Source organism: Chinchilla lanigera, unplaced genomic scaffold (assembly GCF_000276665.1).
Source record: "Chinchilla lanigera isolate Chin_1 unplaced genomic scaffold, ChiLan1.0 scaffold00022, whole genome shotgun sequence".
Classification (NCBI taxonomy): Eukaryota; Metazoa; Chordata; class Mammalia; order Rodentia; family Chinchillidae; genus Chinchilla; species Chinchilla lanigera.
Window position 1 is genome coordinate 21,781,563 of NW_004955423.1, and position 11,436 is coordinate 21,792,998.

Sequence of the window (11,436 nt, forward strand, 5' to 3'; positions counted from 1 at the left end):
CATTTTATTTAAGCTCTGTGTATTTTTCTTTTTACTGAAAACAGACTTTGATTTTATTGTACTAGATACAAATGGGCTCTACAGCAAAAATGTAATGTCACATCCTCCACTGTCTTTCGTGGGGAGAGGAGATACTCAGGTGTAGCTCTTTTGAGTTCTCCTTGGCTTTTAACTCATGGAGCTTGTAATTCCTTCTTACTTTCCACATTAGGAATCTATTCCTCTGTACATTGCCCCCACTGCTATAACACTCTGGAGATTGGAAATACCAAACCCCTTGTCCACATATACGACCTTGTAGCCCTGTAGAGTCAGGAAAGAGCAAGAGAATAGCCTGTACATAGACATTTACTTCTTATTTTCCCACCTGCAGGGCATATATAATTTTTTTATGAGGTATCTGTGTGAATTTGTTTTCTGCATCTAAGCAGATGAGAAAAATCTCTCTTTTGCTACCTCAGTCACGGACGAAGGCTCCTTTCCAACCTTGCCTGAAGATATAGATTGCTTCTGCACTGAGCCTAGCATTCAGATAGGACAGAGATCTCGGATTAACTGGACACCCCCCCTGCCCAGATTTGAGATTCAAAATAATTTCTTTATAATTCAGTTGGGGGGAGGGGGTGGAAAAAGAAACCCTAGCTATTTCCTTCATTAATAAGCAGTATTTCCAAGTGCTCGGGGATTAGATTGTTGGTTTACTCTTAACTCCCTTTTACAATTCATAAAATTATCAAACAATTGAAATTTTGAGCTGGGAAGGAACTCAGCTATTAACTACAATTCATTTTACATATAACAAAGCTGATACCCATAGACCTAATGTAAAATGCTTAAGATCACACAACTAGTTAGGCTATCCAAAACCACAGAACTTCTATGATAAAATGTCAAAGAAATACGTTGGATTATTTTGCATGCCTTTTTGTTGCAATGTTCTAGCTGAAAAGACCATCTGCTGTTTTTGTGCTCTGCCTCTGAGGATTCAGGCCGGATAGTATTTCATGGTGACATCGCCACAGCTCGGAGCAGCCCATTGTCTTTTCTGAGCACCATCAGTTTTGAAAGGGTGAGTAGCTCATCATGATTTGGTTACTTTAAAATGTTTCCCAGAAAAAAATGTAATGCAATCTTGTTGTATATGTATATTGTGTCATAAAGGATCTCCACTTTCTAGAACTTTCCACGAAAGCTCAGTAAATGGTTGGCAGATGATCTCCTCAGGCCTGAGTTCAGAGGTTCTGTATTCTTCTTATTTTTTATAACTGACAGGATGAATATTTCCCCCCATATGTCCTGCACCTATATCGCCAGTACACTGTGTTTCATAATTGCTACAAGTGGCCAAAATATCAGCAATTTCAAGTAGTTCCATCTGTTTATATAGCGGGAAATTTCTGAGGTCAAAGGAGTGGATCTTAAACACACTGACAGTATTTAAAAATCTCTCCCTTAACTGTAGGAAGTGATTAAGTGCCCGTTACAGGGGAAGTCAGTTCAGAGAGGAGGAAACCGAAGGTAAAATGGATGAGGTTAGCCAGGCGTTTAACTGTTTCCTGGACTGGCCCTTTTCTGATATGCAGAGGCTTAAATTAATTTACTTTGGACAAATTAAAGCTGGACCTACCTGTCTCCTTCTCCTTCATTTAATGTCACATAGATACAGTACATGGGCACTTAATTACTCTTACTTTTACTTAGTAACTATGCATAAGCCCGTGTGTGTGTGTGTGTGTGTGTGTGTAAATTCTTCATTATTGTTTAGACTGACACTGTGCCCCCATGCGCTCACAGGCAATGCTTTTGGAAGGCGATTGAACCGTGTGGCGATATAGTAGACTTGCTGTTAAGAGATGGGGTCCGGTTGGAAGAGGAGCGTCATGGCGGCGTGGCCTGGAAGGGTTCCCCTCCCTCTCCTACTCCTCCCTCCCTCTCTTCCTGTGTGCCATGAGGTGAGCCGCTCCCTCCGCTAGCCCCTACCTTGACTTCCTGCCCTGAGCCAGCCGACCCTGGACTGTCACTGTGAGCTAAAATAAACCTCTCCTCCTTTAAGTTGTGTCAGGTACAACTGCGTGTCTCAGTGACAAAAAAGTGACTGAGACAACTATCCAGTAATCCACTCAGTTCAACAGAAATGTACAGAACCCTCGCATGTGCCAGCCGGCTGCGTATGTCAGGTGCTAGGGGCATTGGATTCGATCAGACTGAATTGTTTCTGAGTTGTCTCTCAACTCCAAAACAACAAAGGCAAATGAGAAATGTGACAAGGACTTCTCTCCAATCATTTAGCTTCATTAAGCCATTTAGCTTCCTAACATGGAGACAAATTCACCGCAGAGTTAGAGTTTGCATGCAGTGCTTTCGTTTGTCTTACCTGAAGAATCTTATCACCAGGCTGCAGGAGGTTGGATGCTGGCCCGTCAGGCTGAACCCTAGTAACAAAGATACCCTATAAGTCAGAAGTGACAGAGGTTAGGGTTCGTTACCAACAACAGGGCTACTTCAATCAATCTTCATTCACATAGAAAGCAGTGAACACAGATTTTAACAAGTTTAAACACGCCAGCTTTAAAATTACTAGAGTATTTTAAGTAAGGCATAACTCTATAAGTCAAGTTTAAGAAAAGCAGTATGTTTGCTTGCACAAAAAGCTTATCTTTACTTGGGTGTGGTGGCACACGCCTGTAACCCCAGCACCCAGGAGGCTGAGGCAGGAGGATCATTGCGAGTTCGAGACCAGCCTGGGCTACAAAGTGAGCTCAAGGCCAGCCTGAACTGTATAGTGAGACCCTGTCTCAAAAAGACAAAAAACCAAAAGTTTATCTTTAAAAAAACTTTGATTTATAAATTATCTCATGGCATTCAGAAAAATTCCTCCCTTCTTTCCCTTTCCTCTCTTTTTCCTTCTTTTTTTATTTTTTTTTCCACAGTACTTGGAATTAAAACCATGGCCTTCAACCTGAATTATATCCCCAGTCTTTTTGTAAAATTTTGAGATAAGGTCTCGCTAAATCCTCACTAAGTTGGTCAAGCTGGGTTCAAATGTGTAACCCTTCTGCCTCAGCCTCCCAGAGAGTGCTGTGATGACAGGCATGCACCTCCACGTTCAGTTCAAAATATTTTCTTCTTAGTCATTAGAAATATGATTCCAAATCATCTCTGGTACATACTCTCCATTTATCTTAGGTTATTCTACCTGGAAATGTTAATTGTTTCATAGATTAAAAAGTCAATGTTTATACTGGTTCATTAGAGTTAGTTATTGTGTATGTTATTGCAAGTTTTACCATAAAACATACATGAACAAATTAAACATGAGAAAAATGCATTATGCATTTTATTTTGTTGACAAGGTCTTGCTAAGTCACCAGGTTGCCCAGGCTGAGCTTGAACTTGTACTCTCTTGCCCTATGCTCTGGGGGTGTTGAGTTTATAGCTGTGTGCCACCCTGCCCTGCTCAACAAATGTTTTAAATCAATTTTATGTTTATATAGTTATAAATCCCTCAATTGATTGAGTTCATAAAAAGTCAAGTTGATTTTATTTATCACCCTACAAAGGAAACGTTTATTGAATGTCTGTCACATGCTGGGCCTTGATTGCCAGCAACAGAGACATAAACAAAAATAGTTTCTGGCTTCAGTGATCTCGATATTTAGTGGAACAGAAGTGCCCATTAAAAAAATAAATGACAAAGCAGCACAGCACGCATTATGAGAGAGGCAAAACAGAAGGGAAGAAATGTATCCAGCTTCCGCTCGGTGTCAGGGATTCTAAGCGAGGGAGCTTGCTGGTAGCTCAGCCCTAGAGGACGAGCCCAGGGCATCCACGCGGCAAGGAGAGCGAAGGCACCGCAGGGAGAGGCACCGGCACGGCCCAGGGCAGTGCTGTGACCTTGGGAAGCTGCCAGTAGTGATGTGATAAAGAGCATGATGGGAGGTGGGGGGCCGGGGTCTGGCCGAGGACCTGCTCAAGAGGTAGGTCAGGGCCAGGGCAGGGTGGGCTCTCTTAGCCCTTCTTCTCAGTGTGAGGAGCGACTGAAGGACTTCATGCCTGATCACGACAGGATTTTAATTGATGTCCAAAGGCTGAGTGATGAGCAAATAAAGTGGGGTCTAGGGGAATATTACTTGGCAATAAAATGAATGAAGAACTGATCCAGCCTACAACATAAGTGAACCTTGCAAACGTTACAGCAGTGAAAGACGCCAGTCACACGAGGGCCCATGGGGTAGAATTCATTTACGTGAAAAGTCAGGATTCGGCAAATGCAAAGACAAAGCTATGTGTTCGCCAGGGCTGGGAAGTAATTGTCTATGTGTGGGGTGTCCCAAGGCCTCTCCTTCTTTGCCTTTCCCACTCTCTCTTCTTCTTCTTGCAATTCTGGGTACCAAATCCAGGGGCTCATTCAGGCTAGACAGGTGCTCTGCCAGTGAGCTATATCTGCCCCAAAGCTGCACCCTCACCCCAGAGCTGTACCCCCATCCCAGCATTTCTTTCTGAAGGTACACATTTAAAGAACTCATGTTCTTTAAATGTGTAAACTTTATGGCATGCGAATTATATCTCAATTCAGCTTTTACCAATTTTTTAACTCCCGAGAATTATTAATAAAAATACAAGATAATATTTTAATATCCTTGCCTTTTCTTTAGAAATCATATCATTTGCTCATCTATAAACTTAATGACTCTCATGGAAACCCCAAACTGTACATGTCAGTGTAAATGGTTTAACAAACTCAAATTAAATGACTCCACTTGTATTTTAATTTAGTATTTCAGATCTTTATGAAACTAATTTAAAGCTTCTGAATGATCGTATTCATCCTGATTTTAATATTTGCCTTCTTATTTAAAGATGAAATGACAGAAAGGCATTAGAATCTCAAGAAAATTTTATAACTTCTAACTTAGTAATTAGGTTTCTAGAATTTAAGGCAATAACTGGGAAAAATGCAATCTCTATGCACCAATATGTTCATGCCTATATTACTTGTAATAACAAAAACACAAACTTCAGCTAAAGTCTAATGACAGCGCATTGGTTGAAGAAATTTTGTTAAATCCATACAAGAGGATAATATTTGAACATTAAAAATGAAGTCCTAGGTAGCTGAGGTAGAAATACACGTATGCTTTGTAAATAAAGAACTTATAAACATTGAGGTACGATACTATTTTGTTGAAATCTGTTTATATGTATGTTTGGGTGAGAATGTCTGAGTGTTTATATTTGTGTGCATGCACAAAAACCTGAACAGTGGTTACACTGAGTTACTGGGATATCAATTTCTTTTTTCTCCCTTATCTATGTTTCCTTATTTTTCCATAGTGATTATGTATTACTTATGGCATTAAGAAAACCATAATAACCTCACTAAATTTTAGGTTCCTGGCAGCACCATTAAGGATGACATTTAAACACCGTTTGCCAATGTAGTTGTAAAATGGTCAATTCCCAAGAGAAAAGAAAGCTAGTTATTTGAAAAATGACAGTTAAATTAAGGCAGAATGATTAGTCCACCAGCCCACTGAATGACACTGGTGACAATATTACAACGCCAAGAGCCCTTCCCATACTGGGGACAAACTCCATCCATCCGCAAAGCTGTGTATACCATCAGTGCCCCTGGTAGCTCCTCTCTGTGTTACTGGGATCTCAATCCAGGAAGCAGGACGACATTCTTGCCCCAAGTAACTCCCTACATCTCTGGTTGCTGAGAGTGAAGCTGTTCTCTTTTTCATCCTTGCAGTCAGAGCCTTTCGTCAGCTCGTTCTGGAGTCGCACCTTTGCATCTGCATGGCTGGGAGGAACGCCTGGCCCTGCGCCACCCCACTGCTGAAAGAACAGTGGCAGGTTTAATTTCATCCATCATGTGGCTCTGCAGGATTCAACCACTGTTTCAGAGACTTGCTTTCAGGTTTATTTTTCTGTATCTTCCAAAGCATTGATTGATTTTTTTTCCTCAAGCTTTGTTATTTCTTTTAAATCAATAAATTTCATCAACTAAGAAACTGCTACTGCCCATTAATATACTTCCTGTTCTCTCTGTATATCCTGTCAGCTAGCGTATTGTCACTTTAGTGGAATCAGACAGTAATGAGGGCTTCATGTGGTAATGGTCCACGGCTCTCAGTGTTTGTGGAGGTGAAACGTTTCCCAGAGGACCTCCACAAAGGCCAGCGCTCGAATGTCGTGCTGTATTTATGTCTGGAAACATTGCCATCGGGAAGAAACCAACTAAACCTGAGTCCACCCTGTGGGCTCTGTCATGAGGATGCACTCAGGAGCATAAAAACTTTGACGCTGTTCGAAAAAGCTCATCTCAGGAATGTGTCCCCCTTCCCACAGCTCATTTCATTCCGAGATTTCCAGGAACACTTCGACACCGATGACAGAATTTGGCAGGGCATCAGAGTACACTCTTTGTGTTCTGAATATTGGAAAATTAACTTCCTACTTACGGTGACTGGCTACCTCTTAATCTTTTCATAAAAAAAATTTCTGATGCACACTGCCTTGTGTGTATGAGAGATTCAAATGTGGCAACTTATCAACCATATCCCTCTGCTAGCAAGATCCAAGGCATTGAGTTTCTTATAATATTTAGTAGAGTGCTAAACGTGGGACAAACTACCGTGCACTACATTCAAACCTACTGAAACAACCTATTATCTAAAGTTATGAAGCAAATCGTCTTGTGGACCAAGGGGAAAAACCTCATTAACTCTCTCTTCCGACCAGGCCGCCATGTAATAGTCCTACTGCTGCTATAGCAAACTATCACAAACACTGGCTTAGAACATCACAAGTTTATTATCTTACAGTTCTGTTGGTTAGCATTCCAATGTGGGTCTTACTGGGCTGAAATTGATGTTGGCATGGCTGGGTTAAAAGAATCTCTTCAGGACAGTCCATTTCCCCTTGCCTTTCCTTACTCCTGGGCAGGCCCACATTTCTTGGCTCACGGTCCCTTCTGCCCATGAGACTGGCAATGTGCAGCTCTCCGGCTACTTTGCGCTTGTCACGTCTCCCTGTGACTACAGTTAGGAAAGAGTCTCAGCTTGTAAGGGTCCATCTATAAGCGAGTACAGTGGGCTGTCTGAATAATCTGGGGTAATCTCCTCATCGAAGGTCCTTACCTTCATGACATCTGCAAAGTCCCCTTTGCTATGTGAAGTAATATTCACAGGTTCGGGAAATCTGGATGTGGTTCTATTTGGGGATCCACTGTCTTCTGTCTGCCGTACTGAGGAAGCAGCGGTTAGGGATGTAGCCCTGGAGTGAACCTGTTTGTATTTATCATTTACAAATTGGCAGTCTTGGGCGAGTTAACTCCTGGGCACACAATTATTCTCCATTAGTAAAATGGCACTGGGTTTGGCACTGGTACCTAATAAAGTAGTTGTAAGAGAGTGAATAAATACATTCAGTACAGGGTCCACGAGTGTTCCTACAATGACTGAAAGTCTGAAAGTCAAGTTATAAGCCAAGGTCTCTTATTCGGCAAATCCCACGCTGACAGACTGAATTGCCACCTGTACCAGATTCATGGGTAGAGAATTCTACTTTCTTCTTTGTATGGAGGTTATAGAAAGGCCAGCCTTAGCCACCTTTCCCTTGAATTCTCCATGTAAGGAGATTAGTATCTCTTATTTGGGGAGGGGACAGAGAGAGGGCTGTCCCTTATGCCTCAGCTGTGGTTTCCTTGGGGTGGCTCACCATGACAGTGTCTCTAATTGCTGTGCATTCCCTGTCCCAAGATGGATTCCATCAGCAGGGCTTTCCAGCCGTTCTGCACACCTCTTGGAGCTCCTGCCTTTGGCAACTCCCCGTGAGAAGCATCGGCTCTTTAAAGTAACGGCTGCTAGAATCTACTCTAGCTACCAGTGCGTGGCCCTTTTGAGAGGTCTTTTCTAATGTCACCATCTCCTGAGTAATTCTCAGTTTCCTTAGTGCGTTATGGGAAACGGTTTCACTCCTTACTCTCTAGGCTATGGCAAAACAGCTGCAATGTGGTAGGTGCCGTAAAGTCCTTTCCAAAGAGTACGACTCTCTGCTTCCCCAGACGGCAACACGTGCAGGTGTCCGAGACACTGTCCCCGTGGGCTCCTGCACCACAGAAGGACCCCAAGGGTTGGATCAAGGTGAACCTAGACACAGCTGGCCACTGCTCCACATTGCCACGACCCTGTACCACCTTAGGTCCCTGCCTCCTGTTTAAACCAGTCTTTCCACAATCATGCACAACTATTCCGAAAATAATCATACTGGGCTCATAAAAAACTTGCTTCTCACATGCAATTTTGGAAAAGGGTAAGTTCAGGGGACTTCTCATAGCCTTAAGCTCTAACCTTGTCTTACTGGTTACTTAGCCTCCACACCTCTGGACATAAACCCAAGGCTCGGAAAGTTACTCTACAAGGCCAGCTCTTGAATATTCTAACTTTGGAGGAGAAAAGAACTTTGTGTTTTTTTTTAATGATGAAGGTGAATGACTGTGACAGTCTCAGCTACTGTTCAGTGTAGACACCAAGACAGAATTTGTCTCAAGGGACCTGCAACTTCAATTTATGAAATATGCTTTTCTTTAAAATTCTGAAAAGCCTTAGCTCTAGCTGATGCTAAGAAACTGGTTTCTAGGAAGCCTATATCTCCAGTTAAAATGCTATGCTGTTACAATTTAGAAAAGATTAAATATTTTAGAATATAGCATTTCATGCTTATATGATTATAAAAGGTCCAAAAGGGTTTCTAAAGGAAAAATGAACTCATGAAAATAGCAAATAGAGCCAGGTGTGGTGGTGCACATGTATAATCCCAGCACTTGGGAGGCTGAGGCAGGAAGACCACTGCAAGTTTGAGGTCAGCCTCCGATACACAGTGGGTTCAAAGCCAGCCTGAATTGCATAGTGAGACCATATCTCAAACAACAACATATTTTGTTTTAAAAAGGAAAGAAAATAGCAAATAGAGCTATACATTCAGTAGCTCTTAGGGATTACTGTTTTTTCTAAAAATGTAACAAATATTAATTTCTTGCACTATGTGCAAGTTATAGCTATCTTGTGTCTTGCAAAAGCAATGCTAGCTATACATAATACACTGTACCTAATCTCTATCAGAAAATCTCCCACATTCAGCATAAACTTATTATCGTAGTGTTTCTTTCCATGAATCAAAAACGTGATGGTGAAATATGTTAATGTTAACAGCTATGCATCGACTTTGAGGCTTTAAACAATTTGTGAGTGTAGCAACTGAGGAACTTTTGTGCAAATAGAGAAGAGAGTAATTCCATGGTCACTAGAAACAAAAGGAAAGAGGAAGTTGGGGAAGCCAGAGGAGGAAGGAAGGGAAGAGAAAGAAAGGTGGAGCAGCTGAGAATGATGCTTCAGGGCTGGGGATATGGTTCAGTGGCACAGGCACCTGCCTGGCAAGCGCAAGGTCCTGAGTTCAATTCCCGGTACCAGAAAAAAAAAAAAAGAAACCACAAAAAACCAAAGGAAAATGAAAATTCAATACAGAGTTCAGCTCACACAACAGTGAAATGCAAAACCCATTAAGAGATGAATAACAAAGACCATGTCTTTAAAAGCCCAGGAAATTTGAGATGAATACAAATTACACTCTACAGCTAACCCACATCCTCTGAAAAGTTTACAAAAATCTTATCAATAGACATTTAAAGGAATTTCATATTTGAACTATTTTTTAAAAAAATAAAGATTAAAATTGAAACCACGTGTTTGCATTTGTTAAAAAATAATTAATGAGGTATTGGAGCAACCGAGAAATAAGTGAACCCCAAAGACAGTGACTGTGAGATTACAAAGACCTTGGCCTTAGCATAATGGAATACAGTGTCCTAGCAGAAAAACATGTACTGTTTAGTCTTTGGAGTTGTGATGTCATTTTTTTTTATCTCTCTAAAAGTTATAGATATGGGAGAAGAGAGAGAGGAGGAGGGGGATGGGGAGAGAGAGGGGGAAGGAGATGGAGACAGAGACAGAGACAGAGAGAGAGACGGAGAGAATACCAAAATATAGCTCTTCCGGGCTGTTAGAAGCATCTAGGAAATAAGCAAGTTAGAATGACACTTTGAATACTAGAATATTCTTTATAATTATGGACTGCTCTCTTCTGGGGAATATAAGAGCAACAAGTTTGGTTTGTTTTATAATTACATTTTGAATTTTATGAATTGCTCCAGTATTACCATTATTTTATCTAGCAATTAAACATCTAACCAACTCAGAGATGTTTATCCATAATGACAGCGCGGACGTTTATGTGCTGTTTATTTCTTGCTGAACTTTTTGAGCTTAGAAATGATTTTGCTTTATTAATTGTCATATGTTCTTTTAAAAGTCAGGGATGATGCTCATCCACTTACTATCTACCTAAGTTTCTGGCCCGCGTGCAAGGAGAATAAGACGTCTGCTACTTATTTAATGAGTCCATTAAAGCTTGTGTTTATTTTTGTATTTTTTATTTTTTTGGTTTTTCTCCGGTACCGGGAACCGAACTCATGATCTTGCGCTTGCCAGGCAGGCGCTTTGCCGGTGAGCTAAATCCCCAGCCCCTAAAGCCTGTGTTTAAAAGGAGACCACAAGTGGTAGGGATTTGGCTTGCTGGGACACAGGGTTTCCCGGCTCACTCAGCCCCCAAAAGCATTTCTTCTCGGCTTCCCAAGCAGCATTTCAGAGCCGAAACTATTAGAACCACGGGTAGGCAACTATGGGCGGGCGCCTGGATTCTCCTTCCTAGCTATTCCTAAAATAGCATCGGTAACCAGGTTTCTAATGATCGCCCCTGCAGGCGTCCTCGGAGCGCCTTCCAGTGAGCGCTTTGTGACACTACCTGAGTCATTTCAAAATCACGGACTGAGAAATGATGAAGCCAACCTTTCTCACTGCTTATGCTAAAGTAAGGATTTTGAAGTGAGAAGGTATTTTGTTGTAAGCTATATTTAGTAGAGCTATGGTTCTCAGAGGTTTAATATTATTTTATCTGACAGATAACATCTTGTGGTAGGGTCAGACGGTTCTAGAAGCATTTCTTAGAGGTGGCCGTGAACTCAGGCAGTCAAAATTTCCAGCGGCAAATGCCCAGCAGACCGTAAGTTTTGAGTTCCAACATGTTGACTGATAAAGTAGATCTTAGACCTGGACATACATTGGCAGCCTGGGCTACAGTGAAACAACGGGGCTTTTTTTTTTTTTTAATTTTTAGTCTCTACATTTCTATATTATTTTATAGTACTAATGTTTTCACTTACATATTAAAAGCATAGGTTAAAGAAAAAAGGACAGTGTAGTTCACACACCTGAGACTAAGAATGTATTTAAAGCAGGCCAATTTCTTTCTTTTCTTTCTTTCTTTCTTTCTTTCTTTCTTTCTTTCTTTCTTTCTTTCTTTCTTTCTTTCTTT

At 41.3% G+C, this 11,436-nt stretch overlaps 1 protein-coding gene and 1 long non-coding RNA gene across 4 annotated transcripts in view; one reads left to right on the plus strand and one right to left on the minus strand.

Moving 5' to 3' along the window:
* Nucleotides 1-11,436, minus strand: part of Lrrc7 (leucine rich repeat containing 7) — a 505,545-nt gene that overhangs the window by 17,517 nt on the left and 476,592 nt on the right. For all 3 annotated transcript variants that reach the window (XM_013514397.1, XM_013514396.1, XM_013514395.1), the window contains one exon: nucleotides 2,375-2,449. In XM_013514397.1, coding sequence (XP_013369851.1) covers nucleotides 2,375-2,449 — 75 coding nt within the window. The remainder of the gene's footprint in view (nucleotides 1-2,374; nucleotides 2,450-11,436) is intronic.
* On the plus strand, nucleotides 955-5,908 carry LOC106148528. The gene is made up of 3 exons (XR_001234064.1): nucleotides 955-1,069; nucleotides 1,795-1,952; nucleotides 5,756-5,908. It is a non-coding gene; the product is annotated as an uncharacterized LOC106148528 (long non-coding RNA).